Consider the following 14,549-nt stretch of genomic DNA (forward strand, 5'->3'; position numbering starts at 1 on the left):
TCTGCAGGATTGGTTTCCCCTGCAACCCACTGGCTTATTCCGCTGTTGCTCCTGACATTACTTCTCTGCATCTCCCCATGCAAAATCACAAAAGACGTAAGATTTGCCCTTGCACAGTGGAGACAGAGGAGGTAAAAGGGCCCAAACACACTTTCCAAGTGAAGCAGCCATTTACTTGTACTTTTTCCAGTCTAGTTTACAGTATTCACTGTGGTCTCCTTTACATTGCCAACATAAAATGCAGAGTGGGTAACCGCTTTGCAAGACACCAGTGCTCTGCCTGCAAGAATGACTCTGAGCTTCCTGTTGCTTGCTATTTAAAGTCTTATGCCTGCTGCAATATTCCAGGGAAGCCCAGCGCACGCAGAGAAACAGGCCCTCATTTTCTGCTTAGGTACATAACAGTCCTCAGGACTCGTCATTGAGTTCAACAACTCCAGACCATGAACAGTGTTCTCCATTTTGAGGGAGGTTTCTCTCCACAGATGCTGCCAGACATGCTGGTTTTCTCCAGAGCTTTCTGACTTTATTACACCCTTTGCTTCCTGCTTCTGGGCAGGGTTTGGCCAAATTTGATCATTTACTTGCAACTCGTGGGTTTTTACTGTCATGACAAGTCTACCACATGGGACTTCAACAAAAGCCTTGCTGAAATCTGCATCAAATGTACTGCCCTCCTCAACCCACCTTGAAATTGCCTCAAAAAATTCAAGCCATATAACTGTCCCTTAAATCCATTTTGGATGTTTGTGGTTAGTCTGCACCCTTTCTTATTTTGCCCCTCAGTTCTTTGCACCACCAGGGTTAACTTAACTCACCTGTAATTGCTTAATCTATCTCTGTTCCCTCTTTAAACAACAGTAAGATGTTAGCAGTCCTGTCTGGCCAGAGAAGGTTGAGAAATGATGATCAGATCCTTGCTATTTCCTCCCTTTCTACCCCAAATAGTGGAAATGTGTTTCATTTGGGCAATTTATCTATTTTCAAATCTACTTAATTTGGCACCTTAGCATTTCCTTATAAATATTTTTTTAAAAGCCAAAAAAGTGCTTTCAAAAAGTGCTCCCTTTTACAATGGAGCACATTGGGAAGCACTCTCACGCTCTGTTTGTACATCTGTGAATACAGGGATATCATTTCAACAATTTGCCTTTCGAAATACTATGTCTAAGCACAAAAGCATTTTCAGTTTTCAGATTATGTTACAGGCCTTTTCCATTCCATTGAAAGGTTAAAATGTCAGCTGTTTCATCTGAAAGATGAAACTGCTTTTTCTGCAGTTTTCTCCCCTAAAACATTGATACCTTGACAAGCTTTGACTCCATGAAGCCTGTTCACGTTCCAGTATCTTATGTATATTTCCATTATTTATGCACGTACCTTAATGGTGGATCTTGGCAGGCTGTCGAAGTTTTGAAAAGTAAGAGGTGGGGGTGATCAAACCTATTTCCTTATTTACTTGAATTCCGGTGGTGAGAGGGAAACATACTTGACCTCATCCTTACCAATCTGTCAGCTGCAGATGTATCTGCCCCTTACAGTAATGGTAAGAGTGACCACTGCACAGTCCTTGTAGAGATGAAGTTCCACTTTCGTGTTGAGAATACCCTCCATTGTGTTGTGTGGCACTATCTCTGTGCGAAATGGGACAGACTCTGAACAGACCTGAACAGGCCATCATCAACAGCAGAATTGTACTCCAGCACAATCTATAACCTCATGGCCTGGCATATCCCCCACTCAGCCATTACCAGCAAGCCAGGGGATCAATGGACAGTGCAGGAGAGTATGCCAGGAACAGCACCAGGCATACCTGAAGATGAGATGTCAATCTGGTGAAGCTCCCAAACAGCACTACTTGCATGCCAAACAGCAAGTGATAGACAGAGCTAAGTGATCCCACAACCAATGGATCAGATTTAAGCTCTGCAGTCCTGCTATATCCAGTCGTGAATGGTGGTGGACAATTAAACAACTCACTGGAGGAGAAGGTTCCACAAATGTTCCATCCTCAATGATGGAAGAGCACAGCACATCAGTGCAAAAGATAAGGCTGAAGCTTTCGCAGCAATCTTCAACCAGAAGTGCTGAGTGGATGATCCATCTCGGCCTCCAGCAGTGGTTCCTAGCATTACAGATACCAGTCTTCAGCCAATTCGATTCACTCCACGTGATATTGAGGAACGGTTGGAAGCAGTGGATACTGCAAAGGCTATGGGCCCTCACGACATTCTGGCAATAGAACTGAAAACTTGTGCTCCAGAACTTGCTGCTCCCCTAGTAAAGCTCTTCCAGCACAGTTCCAACAGTGGCATCTACCCAACAATGTGGAAAATTGCCCAGGCATGTCCTGTACACACAAAGCAGGACAAATCCTTCCCGGCCAATTACCGCCCCATCAGCCTACTCTTGACCATCGGTAAAGTGATGGAAGGCATCGTCAACAGTGCTATCAAGCAACACCTACTCAGCAATAACCTGCTCAGTGACGCGCAGTTTGGGTTCCGCCAGGGCCACTTAGCTCCTGATCTCATTGTAGCCTTGGTTCAAACATGGTCAAACGAGCTGAATTCTGGAGATGTGTGTAAGAGTGGTAGCCCTTGACGTCAAGGCTATATTGACCGAGTGTGGCATCAAGGAGCCCGAGAAGAACTCAAAGCATTGGTATTGGGGACAAATCCTCCGATGGTTGGATTCATACCTGACACAGAGGAAGATGATCATGCTTGTTGGGGGTCAGACATCTCAGCTCTGCAGGAGTTCCTCAGCGTAATGTCCTAGGCCCAACCATTTTCATCTGCTTCATCAATGATCTTGCCTCCATCATAAGGTCAGAAGTGGGGATGTTCGCTGCTGATTGCGCAATGTTCAGCACCATTCACGACTCTTCAGATACTGAAGCAATCCGTGTTCAAATACAACAAAATCTGGACAATATCCAGACTTGGACTGGCAAGTGACAAATAACATTCATACCACACGTATGCCAAATAATGACCATCTCCAAACAGAGACAATCTAACCACCGCCCCTCAACATTCAATGGCATTACCATCACTGAATTCCCAGTATCGATATCCTAGAGGTTACCATTGACCAGAAATTCAAATGGACTCACCACAAGTACAGTGGCTACAAGAGCAGGTCAGAGGCTAGGAATACTGCCTGTGATTCCCAAAGCCTGTCCACCATCTACAAGGCACAGGTCAGGAGAGTGATAGAATACTTCCCAGTTGCCTGGATGAGTGCAGCCCCAACAACACTCATAAAGCTTCGCACCATCCAGGACAAAGCAGCCCGCTTGATTGGAACTACATCCACAAGCATCCACTCCCTTCACCACCGATGCTCAGTAGCAGCAGTGTGTACTATCTACAAGATGAACTGCAGAAATTCACCAAAGATCCTCAGACAGCACCCACCAAACCCATAATCACTTCCACTTTGAAGGACAAAGGCAGCAGATGTATAGAAACACCACTACCTTCAAGTTCCCCTACCAGCAACTCACCATCCTGATTTGGGAATATATTGCCATTCCTTCACTTTCGCTGGGTCAAAAATCCTGGAATTCCCTCCCTAATGGGATTGTGGATCAGGTGCAACAGGGCATAAACTGTGGCAGTTCCGAAACCCATTCATCACCGCTTTCTCAAGGGCAGCTAGGGATGGACAATAAATCCTGGCATAGCCAGTAACGCCCACATCCTACAAGTGAATGTAAAAAAAACTCATGATTAGCAAGGTTTGCTGAATACTGATCAAGAGAGTGGTTGTGTGTTTACTTTGCCGTTCTTATCCAAAATGTGGTGACGTTACTTATAAAGCCTGATTTTTGTTTTTTTTTGTTTTTATTCACTCATGGGACATGGGCATGGGTTTGTCTAGCCAGCATTTATTGTCCATTCCTAGTTGCCTTTGAACTGAGTGGCTTGCTAGGCCATTTCAGAGGGCAGTCAAGGGTCAGTCACGTTGCTGTGGGTCTGGAGTCACATGTAGGCCAGACCAGGCGAGGACAGCAGATTTTCTTCCCTGGAAGACATTAGTGAACCCAGATAACCAACAATGGTTACATGGTCATCAGTAGTTTCTTAATTCCACCATGGCTGGATACATTCCCCGGTCCCCAGAACATTAGCTGAGTTCTGATTAATAGTCTAGCGATAATACCACTCAGCCATTATCTCCCCTAAATGTTTTATGATGCTCTATTTGAAGTCATCCCAGAGGAGAAGTCATCTTAGTGTCTTCTTGTTCTGTATGGCTTAGGGACTTGACAGAAGTACTTACTCAACTGAGGGACAGCCCTAGATTAATATTTTTAGAAAAGGCATCATAATTTTGATAAGTGAAGATGAACTTGTGTATATTTTCAGATTAAGAGGTTGTTAACCTTACATTCACGTCTATGCAATCTTTTATTACTATATTCTGATTGCTTCAATACAGGAAACATGTGAACCCAGTATTTTTACAGGAGGAAATGTTAAGTTATTTGCTCATATAAATCTGTAATGTAGCAAAAAATAGTGAAATGTGATAATATTTGTACAGTAATCTTTTGCCAAACAGTTTATTTGATTGCATAGATGAGTGTGTTCAGTAAAATTATAGTTATCAAATTCTCAGTTTAATGTTTATGGAAAATTAAGTTTATTAAGATTATGATAATTGTTTGATTTTTGAGCATCCTGCTGACAGTGGAAACAAATTTGACTTCTACAATGACATGTATTGCCCGCTATGTTCCAGAATGATTTGGAAAAAAAAAAGTCCCATATGCTATGAAGAAAGTTGATTCGGTGCTTTTGGGTTTTTGCTTTTATTTGCAAGATAATTTCCTGTGCTTAGGATATTCCGGTATTTTAGACCTTTGAGATTGCTGGTATCGTACAACATCTGTATCTAGGTGCCTTGCTTTTAAATTCTTTTTCATACTATTAGCCAGTTTATAATTTTTGTTTGGTTTGATAGAATCGTCAGCCACTAATGAATCCACTTACCACCGTCTCCAACATGAATCTACCTCTAAGGGCTAGTGTGCCACCACAGATGAGTAGTCAGGTATGTTTTAGAAACTACTATAAGGTGCTTCTCACGTTATTCTATTTATCATTTACAGAAACAGTCACTAGCTTAACCGATGGCAACACCATAAAATCTAGGACTGACCCGTTAGTTCCAAAATATTCTCGGTCTTGACATTTTAATAAGAGTGGAGATTGGATACTGTAGTTACGCATTGCATTTTGCAATAACAAGGTGAAAACAAATCTGTTAAGATTATCATCCGTGATGACTGTAGCCCGAAAGGAAAGGATATTTGCACTAGTATTTATCAACAGGCTAATCAGGCTGATTCTCTCATCACCAAAGTACCTTTCCTGTGTTATTAATTTACTATTTAGGTTTAAAGTTAAAGTTTGCTTCCTGGAACAAAAATAAGCCTTATGAACTCAGATTCATTTTCAGGTGAAAAAATAGGGGCGTGGAAATTATACGTTTTGCTCATTTTAAAATAGCTGTTTTGAAACATAGCTCTTGAAATGTACAATTCAAATTTGTATTTCTCTGCGGATATCAAAGAGAAGGCTGTGAAAGCTCTCCTTCCTATAATCAAACAATGCGTTTTTTAAGGAAAATTAGAATAAAATTATGCCAGCTGAGATAATGTCTTTGATATTGATGTGAAACCTGAGTGCATAATGTTACAATTTGCAAGATAGATTAATAAATGAAAAACTAATTAAGTAGTGAAGTGATGAACAATATTCCATCTGAAATTTGCCCATATAATCTTGGGATCTTCCTGATCTGTACCGCTCAGGGTCTTGATAGATAAACTCATTAAACCATGGGAGAACCCCAGATTAATATTTTAAGAAAAGGTGAAAATATTTCGGAAGTAAAGATGAACTTGTGCATGCTCTCAGACTAGGAGATTGTTGAGCCTGTGTTTCACATCTGTACAATCATTTATTGTTGTATTCTAATTGCTTCAAGACTGGGAATGTATTTCCTAAGGCTCTTTCCAAGAGGAAATTTCACCACTTTTATTTAGTTACATAAATAAGCAATTTAGTGGAAGTGAATAAAGTAACATGTAGGGATAGAGATATTTAGTGCAGTAATGTTTGTACATTACTTCTTGCCTGCACTTCTGTCAGTGGTCAGGACTGCAATACTCTTAGCATTGTGCAAAAACTATGTAGCTGGTGCAAAATATAGACTTATAGTAAAGGAGACCTTTGAGTGCAGATTCCTAGTTCATTGAAAGTAGAGTCGCAGGTAGACAGGATAGTGAAGAAGGCATTTGGTACACTTGCCTTTATTGATCAGTGCATTGAGTATAGGTGTGAGGAGGTCATGTTGTGATTATACAGGACATTGGTTAGGCCACTTTTGGAATACTGCATTCAGTTCTGGTCTCCCTGTTATAGGAAAGATGTTTTGAAACTTGAAAGGGTTCAGAAAAGATTTACAAGAATTTTGCCAGGGTTGGAGGATTTGAGCTAGAGTGAAAGGCTGAATAGACTGAGGCTATTTTCCCCTGGAGCATCAGAGGCTGAGGGGTGACCTTATGGAATTTTTTAAAATTGTGAGGACATGGATGGGTGAGTAGTCAAGGAGTCCAAAACTAGAGGGCATAGGTTTAAGGTGAGAAGAGAATGATTTAAAACAGAGCTAAGAGGCAACATTTTCTTGCTGAGTGGTGCGTTTATGGAATGAACTGTCAGAGGAAGTGGCGGAAGTTGGTACAATTACAACATTTAAAAAGCATCTGGATAGGTATATGAATAGGAAGAGTTTAGAAGGATATGGTCCAAATGCTGGGAAAGGGGTCTAGATTAATTTAGGATATCTGGTCGGCATGGATGAGGTGGATTGAAGTGTCTGTTTCTGTGCTGTAAAACTCTTATGACTCAAAATAACTTCTAACAGATTAGCCTTCTTTCTAGCCAATGAACCATGAATATTGTTCGAACAAATCCTGTATGTAATTTTGGGAAATGAAAGATACTGAAAAGCATTGTTTTTTGAAATTCATATGTGGTCTAATGTAGACAGTTATTGGAGCTACCCTGGTTTATTAGTCATTATTATGAACCGTACTTTACTTTTCAGGGTATTATATCAGATATCGAGGAATGTATAGATGTGCAAAGTTTAATCTGTGAAATATTCAATGAAAATCATTTAGAAACTGCTTAAACACAAAATTTTATTAACATTTGAATGTTTAGTGTTTGAATGTTAATGTTGTGTATATTATCTATTTGTCCTTCAGGGACCTATTAATGCACAGATGCTAGCCCAGAGACAGCGTGAGCTTTTGAATCAGTATCTGCGTCAGAAACAGTTCGTGCAGCAGGTACCACAGAGGACCATGATGATGCGACAACAGGGGTTGAACATCTCACCAAACATGGCAAACTCGAACAACATGGCAGGAGCCATGACCACTCCTCGGATTCCTCAGGCATCACCACAACAGTTCCCATACCCTCCAAACTATGGTACTGGGCTTACTTCCCCACCACCTTCCACCAGTCCTTTCTCCCCGGTGTCCCCAAATCCAGGGACACAGCTCCTCTCTCACAGCTCCTTGCATGGCTCCCAGATGAATATGGCTAACCAGGGAATGATAGGAAATGTGGGAGGACAGTTTGGGACTGTATTGAGTCCCCAAATGCAGCACAATGCCTTCCAGTTTCCCAGTTCAGGTACTGCCTTTCCTCTGAGTGCTGTTAACTATTAGAATGGCAAAAGTACTTTATTGTAAAAAATGTATTATTCTTTTTCTTTGTATGTTGGGAATGATCGAGCAAATCAACTTTGGCTTTGCATTGGGTGTGGAGCTGTTGCTCATAATATCTTTAGCTTATTTATCCTGACCCGCCTTCCCTACTTTGTGAATGTGGTCTTTCTTTACTAACTTGCATGCACTGCCAGAGTCAGTTTCGCCTAATATCACTGTTGTACTATGAAAACCCAAGTCTTAAAGCTTTGAAAAACTCTCAAATTTAATTTTTTTGGAAGCTTATTTATACAGCACTTTAATATGATTTTGTATATACATAGCTACATTAAAATTTGCTGACAATTATGCAACAGATTGTAGGTCCAGGATCAACTTATTGATCCTAACAGTTCATTCATATTTGTAACGGGTTGGTGTTGAATGTGGAAATCTAACCATAAGAGACTGCAGAGAAATCAACTATAACAGCAATTGTTAGTGAATTGTATGAGTGGAAAATGTACAAATGTGGGGAAAGGGCGGATACAGGAGTTCAGAATGTTATGTTTCAGTTAAAGCAGTAGAACTGATGCAGGGATGATTGGCCAAATGGTACTCACCAGTGCTGTTACTCTCATTGAAACATATAAGATACATACAAGCACTGACTAGGTAGAGGTTGAGGAGATTTTTCAGTGCCTGGATGATTCTAGAATTAGTGGCACAGGCGATAAAAATAAGAGGCATTCTATTTAAGATAGAGATGAGGAGGAGTTTCTTCTCTGAGAAGTAGAGGCTGTGTCATTGAATATATTCAAGGCTGAGTGCGACAGATTTCTGATCGACCAGAAGTTGAGGTTTATTAGGGGGCAGACGTGAAAGTGAAGTGAAGGCCACAATCGGATCAGCTGTGATCTTATTGAATGGCAGAGCTGGCTTGAATGAACAAATGCCCTATTCCTGCTCCCATATGTTATGTTCTTTCTATGAGCATAAATTTACTCTTGTCTGTAAACTAAACCTTTGTCTAATATAAATATATTCCCATACCTTTTATGCAGCATATCAATTCTTTAAAAAAATTGCTTGGAATCTCGACCAGCTATTTATTTGTAGTGAAATGTAATTCATATCATTGAGGAGAGTTGTGAATGTCCCTTTTTACCTTAATATAAATAGATGTTTAGTATCTGTTTCTGCCCACTGTTGCTATGTAGAGAACGGATTTATTTATATAAACAAAGAAGTGGTGGTTCTATCAGTATCATCTTTGGTGGAGTATTGCAGCCATCTTTGTTATTGCCAGTTAATCATTCAAGCATCTACAAATCATGTGAAGGTAGAATATTAGAGTTTTAAACAGTAATCATGCAACATTTGTTTTAGAAGATAGCTATTAGTATTAAGTAATATTAAAACAGCATTGAAAACTAAACTGATGAAAGGAGCTTTTACATTGAGTAGTATGGTCATTATTTGTTCTGCACACCTTAATGTTGCTTAACATGTGTGAATGCATAGGAGTTGGATTTTTAAGGTATCATTTTACAAGTGAGTTCCTGGGATAATGCAGGATGTGATAGAATTTTACTGTTAGTTGCTGTGCTACACTCTGAAAATTGAGTAGTATTTGATTAAACTAGAGCTTCTGAAAATGAATATTTCGGAAATTCATAAAAACAAAAGTATGTTGAGCCATGTTTAATAAAGTGAAATTTTGCTTAACACACCTGCAAACCTCTTGGTTATAAATTTGTAATGTCATAGATAAATCAATGTATGTGCATCCTATTTTCCATGCCTGGGAATAAAAGGATGCTTTACAAATTTCAGATCAAAGACACGTGCACTTGACTAAATTTAAACATTTTTCATAGCAGAGATGTTGCAAATACGTAGCCAAAGGTGGCACGAATTTAATCTTGGATTAACTAACACACAAAAACATGTCATTTTATTTTATATTGTTCTTCTGAAGTGCTTTGGAATGTTTTATCGATCTAAGTTCTTGTTTACAAAACCTGAAAAACATCATTATAAAGTTATCAGGAATAATCTATTCTGAGAGTACACATAGACTAACAAAATTTAACTTTAGTGGCAGCAAACAAATAGTTTTCACGTTTCTTCAGATGTATTTGTTGAGAGAATCAATTAAATACAATATTTATAGCGCAAAAAAAGTAGAAGTTACTGAAAGCCTCCAATTTCATAATTGGCAGTGAGGAATTGCCTGCTTTTGTTGGGAGCATTTAATAAGCATGAACTTGTTTCTATGACCAGTCCCCATTATAGTTGTGGATATAGAAATTCATAATGGAACAAGTGGGCAGGATCTAACAGTTTTATGTCAAGGTAATGAATAAAATGTTATGAAAAAAGGAATAAATTCTATAACTTTAAAATGAGTATTGGTTAATTTGGGCATACTTTGATCCAAGCCTCGAACCTCACTCTACTTAAAGACTGTATTTTGCCGTGATAAAGTGGTGCAGGTAATTAACTAGCATATTCCAGATTTACAAATCTTAACTGAAGTGATATCCAGCCAAATATGTTATCAGATACTTCTAATTAGATCCAGTTTACAGTTATTTCTTCTCCTTATTGAAACAGCTGGTAGTTTTAATTCATAACTTTTTTACTTCAGTAAAGATACCTTGCTCAGTAATTTCTGTTTTTTCACAAAATGTAAAAGGAACTGGTAGGTTTCTAAATTGATGCATTTTTGGAAATCGTCGAAGATAATAAATTTGGCTGAAGCAGTTTTTTTTTAAATCTACCAATATGAAGTAGCTATGAAGTTAAGAGAATTCAGTACTGAACAGTAATTGCACAAAGCACCCTGCATCCAAACAGCATTGCAAATGAGATCTTGGACCTATAATGAACTCATGCTATAAACGCGCTTTGGTTTTGGTACATTAGAGCAAAAGCTTGGAAATTACAAAGTAATTTCTATTATTGTTGCTTTAATCAGAACAGGGATTCGTGCAGCAACTAAAGTATCAAATTTGGCTGAACATTTGAAATAATTCAATTACTTCAGGAATCTAATCTAATCTGCTATTTAAACGGGAGAATTACATTATTAATCATGGACTGATGGGCTGTTGTTGGGCAATTTACTGTGTCCCTACTCAACTATACAGCTTTCGTTCTTTTATTCCTTTGTTACATAATGCTTAAAGTAAATTCAACTTGTGAAAGAAAAATTAATCTGGAATAATTTTAACCTTAAAGAAATGGTATTCCTTCATTTGGAATATAGTAGTAGAAATATTAATTCTGCTTCTAATAGCCTGCTAAATTTGACAGCACAATACCGTTATTGAGGGTTATACTCTCATGCTTAGCAGTACTTTTTTTAAAGTACACTGAGTTACTGTAGTGCTGTGGTGTCTCCTGGGGTAATTAGAGAGGTTGTGGCATAGTTGTAATGTCACTAGACTAGTAATTAAGCTCCAGCTAATGTTCTGAAAACATGGATTTAAGTTCCATCGTAGACCATTAGATGTAGGAGCAGAAATAATCCATTCAGCCCATTGAATTTCCTCCACCTTCAATGAGATCATGGATGATTTGATAATCTTCAACTCCACTTTCCTGCCTGCTTCCTGTAATCTTGATTCCCTTACTGATTAAAAATCTACCTCGTCCTTGAATGTACTTAATGACCCAGCCTCAACAACTCTCTGTATTAAAGAATTCCATAGATTTGGTAGCCACTGAGAAGAGATTCTTGAGGTTGTAGACATGCTCGCTGAGCCGGTGGGTTTGGTTGCAAACACTTCACCCCCCTGCTAGGTAACATCATCAGTGCACCTCCAGTGAAGTGCTGATGTTCTATCCCACTTGTTATTTATATGCCTGAGTTTGTTGGTTTTGTTCTTCGGTGGTTTGTACACAGGGTCCAATTCAATGTGTTTGTTGATGGAGTTCTGGTAGGAATACCAGGTCTCCAGGAATTCCCTGGCATATCTCTAGTGATTATGGATGTGTTGTCCCAGTTGAATTCGTGTCCCACGTTGTCCGTGTCTAGTGAGACAAGTGAATTGGTTGTGTCTCTTGTGGCTAGTTGGTGTTTGTGTATCCTTATTGTCAGTTTTCTTCTGGTTTGGTCTATGTAATGTTTCTCACAGTCCTTGCATGGTATTTTGTATATTACACCAGTTTGGCTGGTTTTGGGTATGGGATGGATCCTTTACATTCGTCAGTAGCTTCCGTAGGGTGGTTGTCGATTTGTGGGCTATTCTGATACCTATGTTTCCCTAATGTTTTACTCTGCTAGGTTTTCTAATGTTTTCCCAATGCGTTATAGTTACCGGTTTTTGTCTCCTTGCCCTTTTGAATAAGGATGTTACGTTGGCATTTTTTAAATTAATCTTTTGGGACTTTTCCAAAAGCTAGGGATTATTGGAAGATTACTGCCAGTGCATTCCACTATCACTGGTGGAATTTAAGTTCAATTTATAAAAAATAATCTGGAATAAAAGTTTGTCTAATGAAGCTACTGTGTATGTTGTAAAATTCCATCTGGTTTAGTTGTATCTTTTAGGGAAGAAAATCTACCATTCTCCTGATCTGGCCTACATGTGACTCCAGACCCACAGCAATGTGGTCGACCCTTAACTGCCCTCGGGGCAATTAGGGAAGGACAATACGACACTTGCACCCCATGAATCATTTATTAAAAAAAATACATCATGCACTGTGGCAATGTGTAAATTATGAAGGCCTCTGGTCTGCGTTAAGGCCTCTTAATCGGTTAGTTCAGTGCAATTGAGTTCTATATCCCAGGGTTCATTCCCTCTTCAGGAAGGAGGATCCTGAAGGCTGGATCACCAAAGTGCGTTTGAAAATGGCACTTTTATATTTAATTAAAACCCAGGACTTCAGGTTGAACAAAAAGAATGAGGAATAATATGTTGATGTAGGGAAAGCAGTGATATTATCCTCTTACTTGTCTCCTTTTAGGCATTCCCTTGGATTTCATTTTGTGGATGGCAGCTTTTATTAATTATGAATTAATTTATTAAATTAATTACGTCCACGTGCTTAAGTGCCAAGAGATAACTTTATGGTGTCACCGGGTCTGCGCAGACAGCTTCTTGTGAGTGGGAGTAATGTGGTTGAGAATGAAGGATTGATTGGAGATTGATCTTTACAGTGGAACTAAATGTTCGATCAAAATATGTTTGTGTCAGAGGGACACATCAGAGTAAAACATCATTAAACCTAGCCTCTGTTAATCGATCACAAATAGAGAAATTGTTTGTGTTTTACTGTTTAGCTTTTTCTGGTTGTCAAGTTTTGTACAGAAATTTTCACCTCTTGTTGAGGGTATTCTCTGCTTGTTTGGGCAAAGGGGCCAGTCTGCAGCACCAGATCTTTTAAAAACAGTTACATCATCTTTTTTTTAAAAAAAATTATGTGGATGCAGCTTTAAATGAAATACTTCTTTTCCTGTAAGCCTTGTAGACACCTAACTGGGTTTTTTATTGCATTTCTTCTGATTGACATTCTGGACATTGTTTTCTAGATTGAAGATTGTTTGAAATGTATTAGCTTGTTTATGTTTTTGTTTAATTGTACGTGGAAGAAAACCTTGTTCAAAATTCCTATATCTGGTTTTCTCATTCACAGGAATGAATCAGCAGTCTGATTCAGGATTTGGTGGAGCTACAACTCCCCAGAGCCCGTTAATGTCGCCAAGGATGAGCCATACGCAGAGTCCAATGATGCAGCAGTCTCAATCTACGCCGACTTACCAGTCGCCTTCTGAACTTAATGGCTGGCCACAGGGGAATCTAAATGGAAACGGGTACTTTTGATTATCTGCCTTAAACCTCAGGATACTGTATATATTTATAATCAGGGGTGGGAGTTGGACAGTATGTTCTATCTAAACCGGGAATGGAGGGTTTGTGTTATAGGGAGAGGCTGGATAGCCTGGGGCTTTTTTCACAGGAGTGTACCAGGTTGAAGGGTGACCTTTATAGGGGTTTATGAAATCATAAGGTGTATAGATAAAGTGAATGGCAGGTGTTTTTTCCCTAGGATGGGGCATTTCAAGACTAGGTGGCATATTTTTAAGGTGAGAGGAGAAAAATTTAAAAAAGACATGAGGGGCAACCTTTTTACACAGAGAGTGGTTCGTGTGTGGAATGACCTTCCAGATGAAGTGGTGGATGTGCGTACATTTATGACGTTTAAAAGACATTTGAGTAAGTACAGGAATAAGAAATGTTTAGAGGGATATGGGCCAGGACAAGTTTAGTTTGGGATTATGGTCAGCATGGACTGGTTGGACCGAAGGGTCTGTTTCCATGCTGTATGACTCTATATAAGGAAATACAGCATAAATTATCATCAATAACCCGTGGACATGCCTTTTCCTGTAATTGCATCAAAACTTGAGGAGCAGGTTTACCAACCTGTTTAGGCACCTTGCAATGGGAAATAAATGTAGCCTTTCAGTATTTCTGACTCTTAAAGAAATACTAAAAAGGGAACCATACTTAGTGAGTGGTCGACCAGATCTTATCAGGAGATGTCGAGTTTTTCTTTCTGCAAAATATCTTTCATTGTTGACCTAATGTGCTTTGGACTGGATGTTGTTAAAGTTGATATCCTAACTTCATTTCTTTTTCGATAGTTGATACCATAGGCCATGTATATTTTTATGGAGTGGGAGGGGTTCGCCAGAGATCAATTGATAGAAGAGGCAGGTGTAAAGCTCTGTTGTATTATCTATAGTGTTATGATCTTAGTCAAGTTTGGTAGCCTCCTTGAAAAGAAATATGAA

General features: G+C 39.1%; 1 protein-coding gene across 1 annotated transcript in view; it reads left to right on the top strand.

Annotated features, from left to right (window-relative positions):
- Nucleotides 1-14,549, top strand: part of ncoa2 (nuclear receptor coactivator 2) — a 243,177-nt gene that overhangs the window by 212,637 nt on the left and 15,991 nt on the right. The window contains exons 15-17 of the mRNA XM_048595681.1: nt 4,975-5,064; nt 7,289-7,724; nt 13,388-13,565. Of these exons, the coding sequence (XP_048451638.1) occupies nt 4,975-5,064; nt 7,289-7,724; nt 13,388-13,565 (704 nt within the window). The remainder of the gene's footprint in view (nt 1-4,974; nt 5,065-7,288; nt 7,725-13,387; nt 13,566-14,549) is intronic.

Source organism: Rhincodon typus, chromosome 4, assembly GCF_021869965.1.
Source record: "Rhincodon typus isolate 14 chromosome 4, sRhiTyp1.1, whole genome shotgun sequence".
NCBI classification, from domain to species: domain Eukaryota; kingdom Metazoa; phylum Chordata; class Chondrichthyes; order Orectolobiformes; family Rhincodontidae; genus Rhincodon; species Rhincodon typus.